Source organism: Salvelinus sp. IW2-2015, linkage group LG23 (assembly GCF_002910315.2).
Source record: "Salvelinus sp. IW2-2015 linkage group LG23, ASM291031v2, whole genome shotgun sequence".
NCBI classification, from domain to species: Eukaryota; Metazoa; Chordata; class Actinopteri; order Salmoniformes; family Salmonidae; genus Salvelinus; species Salvelinus sp. IW2-2015.
In genome coordinates, this window is record NC_036863.1 from 42,460,612 (window position 1) to 42,476,284 (window position 15,673).

General features: G+C 43.8%; 1 protein-coding gene across 1 annotated transcript; it reads left to right on the forward strand.

Annotated features, from left to right (window-relative positions):
- The first annotated feature begins 3,311 nt into the window (after positions 1–3,311).
- On the forward strand, positions 3,312–14,572 carry LOC111950182 (arf-GAP with Rho-GAP domain, ANK repeat and PH domain-containing protein 1-like). The gene is made up of 24 exons (XM_023967592.2): positions 3,312–3,422; positions 4,323–4,426; positions 4,521–4,576; positions 5,071–5,431; positions 6,176–6,280; positions 6,694–6,825; positions 6,966–7,026; positions 7,161–7,281; positions 7,373–7,533; positions 7,650–7,756; positions 7,909–8,108; positions 8,217–8,302; positions 9,815–9,997; positions 10,250–10,424; positions 10,576–10,644; positions 10,728–10,848; positions 10,962–11,061; positions 11,193–11,388; positions 11,534–11,579; positions 11,725–11,888; positions 11,999–12,208; positions 12,669–12,774; positions 12,862–13,009; positions 13,132–14,572. Exons 2-24 carry the CDS (start codon positions 4,323–4,325, stop codon positions 13,183–13,185), a joined length of 3,066 nt encoding a protein of 1,021 aa, XP_023823360.1. The 5' UTR covers positions 3,312–3,422; the 3' UTR covers positions 13,186–14,572.
- The last annotated feature ends 1,101 nt before the right edge of the window (positions 14,573–15,673 follow it).

Here is a 15,673-nt window from a genome sequence, read left to right on the forward strand (position 1 = left end):
GACATGCAACGAAATATTGAAAGYYTTTTTTGAGAAGATGAGAACAACATTGCCATGTTTAATATTTGTATGGCTGACATAATACAATAATGATACAAATCATAAAATGTTTATTCTTTTTACACTCCATTAACTGGCCCTTCTCAACTAAACAACATCTGAACTAAACAACTAAATGTTTGTGGTGTGTGTGTGTGTGTGAGTTCGAGAGAGACAGAGCGGTGGCGTGTGTGTGTGCGTGTGCACCCGCGCTGTGAGACTGAATGCTGGACATGCTGTTACAACTAAGTCTGACCCTTGCAGCCATTAGCTAGCTTCAATTTTGGCTACATGTTAAAACTTTAGCATTGCTAACTTATGTCAAAGATATCAACACACACCGGTTACAAAGCTGATATACGTTTGATGAATCTAACTGTAAAGCAGGTGATGCCATCACAAAAACAAATTTGGTCAAATGACTTTCTTTACCTCAAAATCTTAAATGACTTTACGTCAAAAGCTTTATTTTTTCTCAGTAAAACCTGCAGTCTATCATAGGGTCTTGCTTCTTCATATTAGGGTTGAGGGCTAAACTGAGCATGTGCACAGTGAGTCACATTATTCCAGCTTGTTACTGATTGGAGATATTGASAGTGTTACAACTATCCCGTTACAACCATCCCCGGTCTCCCTTACCCTATAAAGCGTCATTGTGTTCAACATATTCATCATGGAAAAGTAACTCAACAATCCACCCACTGGGCACACCACGTCATTTCAACGTGGATAATTGGGTAATCTTTGGTTGAGATGTTGATCAATGAGATTACAACCTATATTCACCGACTCAAAAAGACACCCGAAAGTTAGTTCAATTTCCAACACGTTATCACTATGATTTCAACCATCTAAAAGCACAACCAAATTCCAATGGGAAAACAACGTCTGATTTTTGGTTTAGTCATCACCCAAATGTCTATCACTGTGCTTTCAACCATTTAAAAAGCACACTAAAGTTGAAATACAATGTCAGATATTGTGTTTATTTATACAACCGATTGTGTCATCACTCTGCTTCATCTAATAGTACAACCAAATGACCTGGATTGCAGTTGCGATCACATTAGAAGTACATAGTGCAAGTAATCAATGCTGTTAGAGATTCTGCGTAGATTATTACAGCAATTGTGAAGATCTCCACAGACCTGCGACCTTTGCATCCTATCTTGAACATGCACGCTTTATACGATTACATAAGAATACATCTAATGTTAAAGTAACCTCGATTGTGGCAATGGATGTTGTTTCTCATTTTAAGGTGGAATGTTAAATTAGTTTGTAATATTGAATTGGGTTGAGTTGACAATGCAACCAAATATCAACATTTAAAGGAGATGCATCTAGTGCTTGGATAGTTCCATCTGAGCCACTGGCTTCATCCCATTCTTTAACTTAGATTTTTGGTTGCGATGGAGATGTGAATCCAACATATCAATTATTAATTTGTAGACAAACTGGAATTAAAGACAGACTAAGTCAGTGGCTGTTACGCACGCCTCTGTGAAGAGGGAACGCAACACCCTGCTACAACTCAACTCTCCGTGAAGCGAAAGAGGTATGGACTGTAGGTGCGAGTAAGGATGACAAAAAGGCAGAATTGACCGCTTACTAGGATTTATTTCCTTACACGGTAATATGGGGAAAAGGGGCTGGACGGAACCAAAGCAAAGAAAGTAAATATCAAAGCTCCCCCTTTCCTATCTAACCTGCCTACCCACTACTTACCTAWCTTAGCACCACCTGGTGCCCTAACCAAAATACAGGGGGTGGTCCGCCCAGGTCTTACCTAGTGTGCCTAGACATTGAATATACTACGGGTATATGTATGCCCGCGGGCCTCTTGCCTAAGCACTCCCTAGGTGCCTTCCCCTTCCCCCGTGGGAACAAATGAAACAGAATATCAAACAATACTCAAACAAACTACATCAAATAAGCTCTATCTGAGCAACAATCTCACACGGAACATAACAACTGCTCCCAGCAACAACTAACACAGTACATACCAACGCTTTCTGATAAACAACCAACACTATCACAATCAAATTCTCCAGGAATGATCTCTGCCTGCCAATGATCTCTCCCTGCAAAAAGCTCTCTCTTCCTGAACAGAACACTGGCTTTTATATAGCTTCAGGTGGCAATGGTAATTAGAGACAGCTGTATCTTGACGAGGGGGCGGGGTCAGCTCTCCAATCATCCATTGGGGCCGACCAATCAGCTGCTTGGGGAGAATTTCAGGAAGCCATCTCCTGAAACACACACACTCAAATACAAACTCAACACAGAAACTGGGGAACGTAACAGTGGCACAGATGGARCTATCCAAGCCCTAGATACATCTCCTTCAAATGTTGATATTTGTTTGTGTTGACAACCAATCACAATTCAATATCACAAAATATCATTAGAGGACCTAAGTCGCCAGATGTGTGTTTTTGTGTTTTTTGTGTGATATGTGAAAGTTGGCACACTGTCAGGTCATTGTGTTTGCATCASGACATTGTTATTGTCATTTAAGTCGTTCAAGGGGGAAGTTGTTTACCTGTTGCCAGAGGTGCATTCGGGAATGAAAACCCTGGGGTAATCSGGTTCTGGGAATAAAATCATTCTTACAAAATGTGAATTTTTACTGTACATTCTTACTTTACTTTACATACACATAAACATCCACCTGCCCTGAATGACTGGTTGCCACTGCTCCTTTTTAATCACATTGTTTTCCCACTCCGACGTCCGTCTCAAACACTTTTCTGCGGTCCGTGACGATGCTAACCTTCTCTCTTAGCTAGCTCGACTATGCACTTGCCTCTGCTAGCAAAACACTGTGCTAACATTAGCTAGACTGTACCACTGAAAGTAACAGTTTTCAATTTGTAAAACCCAATTTCTTCTGGACAGAACAGTTCCTGTAGGTTCTGACTTACTCGTCTGAACCTACAGGAATCTTTTGTTATGTSTCGTGGGTTTCATAACCACATCTTTAGAACAATGATGAGATGGAAGACAGGAGTTTGGTTCAACCATTTATCTCGAACGTGATCAGTCAACACATGCAAACCCCCATGGTGCTCTGCGGCACGCCTACGGCAATACATAACAGTTACATTGATTGAGCTTTAATGTTATTCATGTGATAAGACTCATTTACCTGCCCTGCCCATCTGCTGCCCTTGCTAGCTCAGCTGCCGAACAGGTAATACAGGTGAGACTATGCTGCAGAGATTTGTTACGCATAGCCCACACACCGTCGCTGTTGTCAGAAAGCAGAACAWCCACAAACCCCTTCAGTGTTAGGAGGGTAAGGAGTCTACAAGTTCCCTGGCCTGTKATCACGCTTGTTTGAACATCGCAATTGAGCAGAACAGGGGAGCAGCGACAAGGTAAAATTTGAATTACCTTTTTAGGTCACAGTGACTGAATAGGCTGAATTTGTTGAGTAGGCTAATATTTCATTTTGGATTTCAAGATGTTTTTTATTCTTTTTCTCAACACTTTGTTAACGCAGAAAGCTAGCCATCATGTTCATTCGTAGTTATTTCACATGYTCGGAACAAGGGCAGGTGTTTGTTACCTTTGAACACAGGACAGCATGAACTCAGTTGTGATTCGGAGCTTATAATGGGGGATAAGCCGGCGACTGTAGCTGAGAGCAACATTTCCAACATGTACTATTAAAGATGCCTTCCAACAACATATTCGTAACATATTGTTTGAATTGGATTCATAAAAAAACACACAAAAAAAACCATATTATTTGAAATGGATGACGTAGTAGACAATTGTATGACGTAGTACACAAAAAATGGGGAACCGTTTTGACTCGTGAGCACCACTCTCAAAACGAATGGCTGAAATAATTTAAAAAAAAGTTCTGGACCATCACTTTAATAATGCCCAAGCACACATTGTTTTTTCCCCCCATTAAATAACCATGACAATATTTTCACGTATTTTCATACGGAAACGCTAACTTTTTGTAGGCCTTCAGACATTTGAAAAGAAAGAGCAACAATAGTAGCCTACCTATAAASTGTGAGGAGAAAMAAGACTGAGATTATCTCCAGAATGKGTCTCAGCCTAAGTGTCAAAGAAAATGATCMTAGTTGCTATAACATTTAAGACATAAGCCTATTATCATCGTGCATTTCAATTACTATGTTAGAATGTGTTTGGTCTTTTGTTAGTTCAATTAACTATTTTTCATATTAAAAAGCCTTATTAAGATGAAATGTGTCATTTCAGACGTGTTTGTGCCCTACGTGTCTCCTACTGTGAATTAGATGTCTGTCCCCCTCAGTCCAGACATGCCTGTGCCAGTACCAAAACCACGGGCACGGTACAAGCGGGCTGGCGGGAGCTTACAGAGCCAGCTCTCTTCTGAGAGGTGACATATCCTCATGTTTACTTKTCTTACCAAACACCTGATATGTTCCTTGGTGATTATTTTCTAATTATTTGTTTTTACATTTGTTTTCAAGGGATTTTCTATGTGATAAACCAGATCCAGCAGCAACTACAGAAAATCCTAGCAAAGGTAGACCCTGGTGCTTATCATGATAACAATGACATTACTTGATCAATGATAAAGATTTGGACAACATATAAATTTCCTTTGAAACAAGATGAGTTTCGTTAGAACTAACCTGTAATAACAGGCCGTACTCAATTGACTCAGACACAATGCGTCAGCTGAACAGCTCACCTTTCAACAACTCAACCAATGAGCGATCTGCTATCATGCCAAACAACATTTGTTCCGTACAAGTCATAAAATGAGACTCCTCCCCCACTTGTCAATCAATAACGTCTGCATCCTTTCAAATGTGATGCTGAGTTTATTCGTAATCTCCAGTAAAACATTCCTGAAGCTAAAGATAGCTCCAGTTCACTGTCATAATAGCAACACAAGAAAAACTGGTTTTGTTCTAGTCCCAAATACTTGTGAATCGGTGACAGATTCACGCCTTTAATTTCTCACCAGACAACGCATCATATTTTACTGTATGCCATTTTATCTTGGGTTCACAGGTATTCCACCCACAAATGATTTGCTGGTAGAAAGTGAAGACAACCATGCCATTATCCTAAATAAACCTCCATTCAGCCCTGCCATCYCCAGCCCAGCTAATGAGAATCAAAGCCAGCATAACTTCCCTCTCTTCAGATCTGATTCTGGAGTGACTCTGTCTTGCCCATTATTGGGCAGTAGTGATCCAGATGGACTCCACGACAGATCTGCCTGGTCATCCACCCCTCCATGCAGTTCTGCTGCAGATTATGACCCTGATATCACTGTAGTAGCTGACTGGGCAAAAGACCTTGGATCGGAATCTTCCAATGATGATGATGCCGTTACTGGAGAAATAAAGAACCCACCTCAGATGAACAAGTGAGTGTGGTAGCTATCAGGTGAGTGAAGTGGAGTTTTAGCCTATCGGTGAGTGAAGTGAGTTTTAGCTATCAGGTGAGTGAATGAGTTTTAGCTATCAGGTGAGTGAAGTGAGTTTAGCTATCAGGTGAGTGAAGTGAGTTTTAGCTATCAGGTGAGTGAAGTGAGTTGTAGCTATCAGGTGAGTTGAAGTGAGTTTAGCTATCAGGTGAGTGAAGTGAGTTTTAGCTATCAGGTGATTAAGTGAGTGATTTAGCTATCAGGTGAGTGAAGTGAGTTTTAGCTATCAGGTGAGTGAAGTGAGTTTTAGCTATCAGGTGAGTGAGTGAGTTTTAGCTATCAGGTGAGTGAAGTGAGTTTTAGCAAGCAGGTGAGTGAAGTGAGTTTTAGCTATCAGGTGAGTGAAGTGAGTTTTAGCTATCAGTGAGTGAAGTGAGTTTTAGCTATCAGGTGAGTGAAGTGAGTTTAGCTATCAGGTGAGTGAAGTGAGTTTTAGCTATCAGGTGAGTGAAGTTGAGTTTAAGCTATCAGGTGATGAAAGTGAGTTTTAGCTATCAGGTGAGTGAAGTGAGTTTTAGCAAGCAGGTTTAAAGGCATAGGTAACAAAACAGTACAGGCCATGTCCAAAGACAGGGGAGACTATGTATATCAATTTATGTAACAAGCTACAGGTCACAGAAAACATGAAACGGCTGGAGAAACGTTGAAATGGCTTTGTCTCATTCTTCCATGCCTCGGTTCCAGTGTGGTGTCAAGGCAGGTTGGTGTTGTCCCCAATGGAGAAATCCCTCAGCCTCCTGTGGAACAGGCGTCTATGCAGACCAGACCAATCAAACAAAAGACCCCACGGTACGTCACAGCACCCCATCACAGCAGACAGACAGTTAACAGACAGCTTTCCCGGAGAGTTCAATAGAATAAAAATGACCACCTAATCAACAGAAATGTTAAGATAGTACCTTGCCAATACTGACGTATTTCATGGTTGTAATGGTGTGATATAATTGAAAACCCATTGAAATTATCATCGGGGTGTAGCCAGATCAGACATGGARCAGCAGCTATTTGACGTTGAGCGTGACATCCTTGTTTACCTAACTCATCTCTGAACTCCGCAAGCCCCTTYGTTGATGTATTCAGATCACTGCATTCCGCATACCAATACCTGAATGTGTCGCATATTTGTTCAAGATAGCCGACAGCTAATGAAACAGTTGTYCACGTGTATGTTTCTGCTAGATAACTCCTCTATTTGTTCACAGTGCTGCCACCATCCGCGTCAGCAGGAGAAAGCAGGCAGCAGCGAGTGGTGGTGGTGCCCAGATAGCAGAGTCCTCTCGTAGGGAGAGTGTCGTGTCCAGATCCAGCTGGCTGGATGTATGGAAGGGACGCAGGTAATGTGGAACACTGTGGGACGGGAGATATGCACTGTCAACGTTTCAGCGGCACCTTGCCGAAATCACACTCTTTGACATGACGTTTCAGATTCATTTCTGTGKTTTTGGAAATGTTGAGATACTTTGTGTCCCTGAAGGCACAATGTTCTGTGGGCCACCCTGGATGGACCGTTGGTATCACTATGGAAGAAACGCACAGTGAGTGAACCACCACCACCACCACACCATGGTTCAATGGGCCCTTGCTTTGAGTTTCGGCGTAACGTCTGTTATGACGTTATTGTATCTCCCGGGCTATGCCTCACASTATTCCCCCGTCTTCTGTGCTGCAGGACAAGTTCACAGACATAGTGTTCCACGTGTCAAGCATCACCGACGTCCGTAAGCAGGAGAAAGGACGCTTCTCCATTTACTTCAGCARGAAACACTTTGAGTTCATGGCACACAACAAAGGTGAGCCGCTGATGGATGTAGACTCTCCCTTTGGTTCCGAGTGGTTTGGGTGCTGTGCCCTGACTCTCCCCGCCTCTCTCCCTGGTCCCAGAGGTGCAGGAGGGCTGGGTGACTTCCCTCCTGGCTTCTCGTGGACGGGACGCCCCAGTCCCTCCGGAGCAGCATGGAGCCCTGACCATGAAGAACCCTCGCAGYAGCAGAGTGTACGCTGCCATCTGTGGACACAACCTATGGATCTACAACAATAAAGAGGTGGGGAAAGGGAACAGGACTCAGCTATGATCCATCAGTATATGATTGTTTGATGATTTGGGAGGACGTCTTCAGTGCATTTTGTGTCGCTCAGTTATTGTCATTGTGCCATGCAGGACTTCCAGTTGGGGGTTGGGATGACCTTTGTGTCCATGAACGTGGCGTCAGTGAAGCAGACTGGCCGTCATAACTTCAGCCTCATCACACCGTACAAAACCTTCAAGTGAGTGTCCAGCTCCTCTCTCTCRCACTGTCTCTCAGTCTGAGCTGACTCAAGACAATTTCTCTTCTCGCAGATTATCCCATTATCTGGCCCGTGCATGTGAGCACCTTGCTTTACTGGCTACTGAAAAGCACAGTCTTTGTGTACTCTAGTTTCTCCACAGACTCGTTGAGGGAGCTGGGCGTGTGGCTGGGGAGCCTGACCCAGGTGATCCGCAGTGCCCTGTCATGCAGCGAGGTGGCCGAGCGACTCTGGGYCAGCCCWTGGAACAAAGTGTGTGCCGACTGTGGCTGTGCCAACCCTGAGTGGGCCTCAGTCAACCTGCTGGYGGTCRTCTGTGAGGCCTGTGCAGGTGAGCCGGGACTGCGGTGAGCCTAAATAAGTAGGCACAGAATGTGTATGGATTGCGAAATTTGCTCGACATGACCTTTGTTAATAGTTTCCTTATTGTTTCTCTAAGGCCAGCATCGGTCTTTGGGCATACACGTGTCCAAAGTGAGAAGCCTGAAGTTGGACATTAAAGTGTGGACYGAACCTCTGATTCTGGTGAGATTACSTTTTCTGTAATAGTGCTACAGTGTATGTCTTGCCAAATACTCAAAGTCTAAAATAACATAATGTGAAAATAGGCACCACTATATAAACTCAGCAAAAAAAGAAACGTCCTCTCACTGTCAATTGCGTTTATTTTCCGCAATTAACATGTGTAAATATTTGTATGAACATAACAAGATTCAACACTGAGACATAAACTGAACAAGTTCCACAGACATGTGACTAACAGAAATGGAATAATGTGTCCCTGAACAAAGGGGGTGTCAAAATCAAAAGTAACATTCAGTATCTGGTGTGGCCACCAGCTGCATTAAGTACTGCAGTGCATTCTCTCTCATGGACTGCACCAGATTTGCCAGTTCTTGCTGTGAGATGTTACCCCACTCTTCCACCAAGGCACCTGCAAGTTCCCGGACATTTCTGGAGGGAATGGCCCTAGCCCTCACCCTCTGATCCAACAGGTCCCAGACATGCTCAATGGGATTGAGATCCGGCTCTTCGCTGGCCATGGAAGAACACTGACATTCCTGTCTTGCAGGAAATACGCACAGAACGAGCAGTAATGGCTGGGTCAGTGTCAGGATGAGCCTGCAGGAAGGGTACCAATGAGGGAGGAGGATGTCTTTCCTGTAACGCACAGCGTTAAGATTGCCTGCAATGACAACAAACTCAGTCCGATAATGCTGTGACACACCGCCCCAGACCATGATGGCCTCCACTTCCAACTCCCAAGTACAGGCCTCAGTATAACGCTCATTCCTTCGACGATAAACGCGAATCCAACATCACCCCTGGTGAGACAAAACCGCGACTCGTCAGTGAGGAACACTTTTTGCCAGTTCGTCTGGTCCAGCGACATTGTTTGTGCCCATAGGCGCGTTGTTGCCTGTGATGTCTGGTGAGGACCTGCTTTACAACAGGCCTACAAGCCCTCAGTCCAGCTTTCTCAGCCTATTGTGGACAGTCTGAGCACTGATGGAGGGATTGTGCGTTCCTGGTGTAACTCGGGCAGTTGTTGTTGCCATCCTGTACCTGTCCCATAGGTGTGATGTTCGGATGTACCCATCCTGTGCAGGTGTTGTTACAACTGGTCTGCCACTGCGAGGATGATCAGCTGTCCGTCCTGTCTCCTGTAGCGCTGTCTTAGACGTCTCACAGTACGAACATTGCAATTTATTGCCCTGGCCACATCTGCAGTCCTCATGCCTCCTTGCAGCATGCTTAAGGCATGTTTCACGCAGATGAGCAGGGACCCTAGGCATCTTTCTTTGTGTTTTTCAGAGTCAGTAAAAAGGCCTCTTTAGTGTCCTAAGTTTTTCATAACTGTGATCTTAATTGCCTACCGTCTGTAAGCAGTTAGTGTCTTAACGACCGTTCCACAGGTGCATGTTCATTAATTGTTTATGGTTCATTGAACAAGCATGGGAAACAGTGTTTAAACCCTCTACAATGAAGATCTGTGAAGTTGACATATACAAATTATATTCTCTCTTTCTTCCATAGCTCTTTGTCCATTATGGRAACAAAGCAGCCAATGAWGTGTGGGCTCACAACGTGCCGGGTGCAGAGCAGATCCTGCCGGACTCCTCTGTGGATCAGAGGGGGGAGTTCATTAGGGCCAAGTACACCAAGGGCCGATACAGACGGACCCATCCSTTAGCCTCCAGCCAGAACCTGCTCAACAAGGTCAGCCAGCCTCAGCCTACACTGCTGCTATCAACCAGCAGAGGACAGTGTACTTATTCAGGTTATCGTTTAGATCCCKTCCAAACTCGTGTTATTACACATTTGTAAGCGTCCGTTTCGGATTTCCTATCAATCTTAAAAGAAAGCAACATACACCTAAACCTCCCAGAGTCTGTACAGGAAAAACTGTGCTAAATGAGATGTGTTATTGGTTGTTATGGCAACATCATCCCCTCACCCTATGTCCTCCAGAGGCTGTGTGAGATAGTGTGTGGCCCTAACGTCCCAGAGACCATGTCCCTGCTGTGCTCGGGGGCGCGGGTCCTGTGCCACTCAGGGGACCCTCAATGCTCCTCACCCATCTCACTGGCAGAGCGGGCTGGACAGGCCATGCAGACTGAGCTCCTCAGACACAACGAGTACACAGGTATTGACATCAGGGGTCCAAGATCCACAGTACTGCTTTTGTTTTGTGTTTTTTGCGTCGTCTCAACTTGTCACTTTCATGAAGTCAGTACATCAAATGTCGGTCTTGTTCATCATGGTTTCTCCTATCTGTTTGTTTTTCTCCTGTACAGAGGCCCCTGCCTATGCTCATCAGAAGCCCAGCAGAGACCCTGCTACCTCGGTCCCCTTGTCTGCTGCAGGTACACGTATACTATGAGTGCATCACAATTGCCTAGAAGGGGACTTCGTAGTGGGTGTGAAATTGTAAACGTGTGTGTGGCAGGAGAGGAGCTCCATGGGAAGTTGGAGGAGGACCGYTTCCTGTTCTCCCAGGAGAATGACTCTGCTGCCTGTGATGTTCTGGACCTGAGGGAGGTCATCTCCATCTTCGACTGCTCCAACGGGTATTGCAACCTGATGATCTTAGCGTTGTGGGAGAAAACACAATTTTTTTTAATGATTCGATGTGTGTTGATAAGACATAAGGGGTGACTGTTGATTTTGTCCTCCCCCACAGACCAACTCATGCGTTTGAGATGGTGACTCTGACGGACCAGTTGCTGTGCAGTTCGGATACAGAAGATGGTTTACTTGTACACCTTCTCCATATTCTCAAGGTAGCGCAGTAAACAGCTGTGATGATAGCAACCGTTGTGCCAACTGTACTCTATCCTGTAAAGGGTACCGATAAACAGACAGAACAAACAAAGTAATGTGGTTGAAACTGATCTGTTCTCCCCCCTGACAGGTGGTGTTGCCCGGGCCCATAGATGAGGAGGTGCTGGACAGGGGGTTTGCTATGTCCCGGGTGTCTCTCAGGGAGGGAGGAGGCCTGCAGCACAACGAGGTYTGGGCAGTGCTCCGTGGAGGTCAGGTYCTCATCTWTCCTACTGACCAGCAGCGCCACAGAGAAAGGCTAACACTCAACCTCGAGACGCAATACAGTAAGTCCCATCTCACCTCATTGTTCGGACTGCGTGTTTACACAGCATGATGTACATGCCTTGTGCAGATGAGCAGAAGTTTCATGATGAGGTAATATGACTGTGTATCTCACCCAACACTGACAGTGTTATTTTCTGCCMACAGAGATAGATTCCTCTGAGAACACCATAGAGCTGGTCACTGGAGAGAGGTCAGCACYACAGGAACACTTTGTTATAACAAGTCACATTCGCGTTTACTTATATCATAGCAGCAGTTCCCAAACGTTTTTCAGCATCATTCAAAGGAAGGAATGTGTCCAATGTATCTATTGCTTGCTCTCTTCTTCCTGCTAGAACCATGTCCATGCAGTTTGAACGAGACCACAGCTGTCAGTCCTGGCACAGCCTACTGAAACRGGCAGTGACCACARAGAGGAAGCTGTACCAGCTGCCCCCCAACGTCATTGGCAATGTGCCCCCTGCCATCGAGAGGTGTATCTCGCACATCACACAATATGGTGTGTTCCATTTGATACTGGAACAAGTATTGTAGYGATCTGGATAACAAGGGGAAAATGATTCTCACAATTCTACAGCTGCATCAGCTCCACTCCTCTCGCCCTCCCAGGTTTAAAGGTGGATGGGCTGTACCGGCGCTGTGGCTTGGCCACAAAGATCAGTTGTCTGGTGGAGGCCCTCTGCAGTTCACCTACAACTACCCCTCTGGACACAGACGAAGAGGGTCTCCTGGACGCTGCAGGGGCCCTGAAGCAGTATGTCCGCCAGCAGGTGGTGCTCATCCCAGAAACACACAGGAAACTATGGGTKGAGGCTGCAGGTACTCTCCTTCTCATCTTAATCTCTTGTGGACCAACTGTGTCAACATAAACGGTACTGTAGATCTGTCCTGATACAATGAGACGAGGTAGATAACGAGCAGCATTAGTTCCGGTGCTTTTGAACAAATCACAAATTCCGCAGTTGTTAGCATCTTTCGAATATCGGACGGGGGGGGTATTTGGCCGATAGACTTGCCTGTAACTTGCAAAGAGAGAGGGTGGAGCTCTGTGTTCCCGGTTCCGATCATCGTTCTATCTCTTCTCTTAACACGTATGGACCCAGAACTTAATCGAGCATCTGACCAATTACGCAAGACCCCCCCCCACAGTTTAGGGTCACCATGGACATATTTGACCAGTATCTAGAATAACAAACAAACTCCGATGCAGATGGAAGTTGTTTAATTCAAGCTGTGATTTAAATAATGGGGTTCTCATACAACACTTTTGTCACCATAGCTCACACAGAAGAGACCTTTAGACTGGCTACCTACCGCGGACTMCTGAAGAAGCTGCCCTCTGACAACAGAATCACACTCAACGCCCTCTGCGGACACTTCTACATGTAAGAACCAYACATGATCAATGATTGTCAAATTGAAAAGGGCCTCGAAATGAACCTGCGTGACTAATGGTTCACCCCTCCTCCTAGAGTTCAGCAGTATAGTACAGAGAACCGTATGACAGCTCAGAACCTGGCGCTGGTGTTTGTCCCCACACTATTCCCGGAGCTGGCCACGAACACTGACATGGTGCAGCTCACCAGAGAGCTCATTATCCACCACACACTCCTCTTCCTGGTAAGACACTTTGAACTCCATCTCTTCTATTGGGCCATGGAACATATAGCAGCATAAAGCAGTGAAAGACTGACAGTGAACTAGACTAGACATTTTTACCTACCATGTCTTGCAATCTACAGGGTAAAGAAGAGGAGTCTGACATGGAGAGTGAAGAACTAATAACTAAATTATAGAAGAAATATACAGTACCAGTCAAAAGTTTGGGCACACCTACTCATTCCAGGGTTTTTCTTTTTTTGTACTACATATGGAATCATGTAGTAACCAAAAAAGTGTTAAACATATCAAATGATACACACTTCACTCTGAGTTGGACCTCAGAGTGAAGGAAAAGCCGCCAACAAGTGCTCAGCATATGTGGGAACTCTTTCAAGACTGTTGGAAAAGCATTCCTCATGAAGTTAGTTGAGAGAATGCCAAGAGTGTGCAAAGCTGTCATCAAGGCAAAGGGTGGCTACTTTGAAGAATCTCAAATATAAAATATATTTTGATTTGTTTAACATTTTTTGGGTTACATGTGTAATTTCATAGTTTTAATGTTTTCACTATTATTCTACAATGTAGAAAATAGTACAAATAAAGAAAAACTCTTGAATGAGTAGGTGTGACCAAACTTTTGACTGGTAATGTATATTTGCCTTTGGCTGTCAAGGAAAGTTTATATTGGAAATATATTTGGTTCCAGGGTGCCCTTTCACCTTCTGCTAATTGTGGGGTTAACAAGAACATTTTTTACATTTTTATTATGTGTATTTAGGTCATGGACGGGTTCAAAAATATTTATTCAACATGGGTTTATTGTCATTTAGGTGACTGTAAACTAATAACAAAATTGTATGTTGTTACATCAAACTGTTTGAAACAGTATTATGACAAATCTCTTAGAAATAAAATGTATGACATAAACCAAGAAACATGTTTTTTTCCTTCTAATTTATTGGATGTTACTTTTTTTWATTATATATTTTCTTACCYTTATTTTACCGATAAGTTGACTGAGAGCACATTCTCATTTACAGCAAYGACCTGCGGTATAGTTAYAGGGAAGAGGAGGGGGGATGAATGAGCCAATTGGAAGCTGAGGATGGTTAGRTTGCCATGACGGTATGAGGGCCAGATTGGGAAGTTAGCCAGGACCCCAGGGTTAACACCCCTACTCTTACAATAAGCACCATGGGATCTTTAATGACCACAGAGTATCAAGACACCCGTTTAACGTCCCATTCGAAAGATGGCACCCTACACAGGGCAATATCCMCAATTACTGTCCTGGGGCATTGGGATATTGTATTTTAGACCAGAGRAAATAGTGTCTCCTACTGGCCCTCCAMCACCACTTCCAGCAGTATCTGGTCCAGCAGACCAGGACYGACCCTGCTTAGTTAATAGAGACATTCGTGTAAAAKCTGTAAAACATTGTGCTCCAATTCTCATTGATGGTTACATTAACAMAAATAAAGATAACAAGTAATCAAAACTATACACAATCTAGTATTCCACAAAATACTAACAGRATTTCTAGCAAACAATATATTGCAAGATGTTCAGATTTTCAAAATGTTCCAAAATATGTAAGAGGGGAGAACATTAATACTTAGTCCTTTTCGGTTTCCCCCTGAAATAAAAATGTGTAAAATGAATATAGAGCAGTGTGAATTTAATGTACATTTATCAACATAATTGACAAYGTGCCTTTTATGTTTAAACAATAAGGCATGAGAATCCGGGAATTMTTGTGTGAATAACTCCYGACAAAGGGCTGTTCTTAGGCCCGACACGAAGCCAAGGGCCGGGATAACAGAGCTTAGGAGGGTGTTATTCACGAAAAWTCCCRGGTTCGAGGGCCTTATTGCTTTTATAAATGCTTTGCCAACACATTAAAAACAGATTAACGACATGTTTTCATTCATTCTAAATCGTCCCTTTCCCAAGCCATGGATGCAGAGGGGAATTTGGACTTGTGGTTTTGACTTCATTCTCTGTACAGGCTAATGATTATGACGGCAATTCTGATTTCACCATAAATTAATATGTTGTGCCACTGGTCTGAGACGATTGAAGTTCAATATGGAGCCTAGATATAGTCACATKGACAGCCACATGACATTTAGCAACACTGATTGGACTAAATTGTTTTATGGTATCTTAACGTTTGTTTTCAGTGTATTGAACTAAGCATATATAGCCTTGTTGATTTGATGATGTTTAAATGTTTAAGTKKAAATGGTGCTGGAATAGCGGAGGCAGGGCTCCTGTAGTCTTTGTGCTGCCTTGCTGTAACTCCATGGTTCTAAATCAGTCRTTGTTTATTTAGTAAACTGTCGAAAACATGAACKTGCTTGACCATGCTGCAGGTCATAACGGTTTGTTACATGCAATATCTGCTTTGTGGACTTCACAGGACAAATGTTGCTCTCCGGTTTTGTGATGAAACAAACGTATGTGTAGTTTAATTTATTGCGCCACTGTGTGAGTGTTGTCACGGCCTTATTATATTTCACGTTGGCGTATGAACGAATGGGTTATAGAGAAAATATCACAACATGTTTTTAATTTACTTTTTTTGTACTTTTTATTGATATCCAAATTGGTACAGTAGTTGCAGTCTTGTCCCATCGCTGCAACTCTGGACTCGGAAGAGGCGAAGGTTGAGAGGCATGC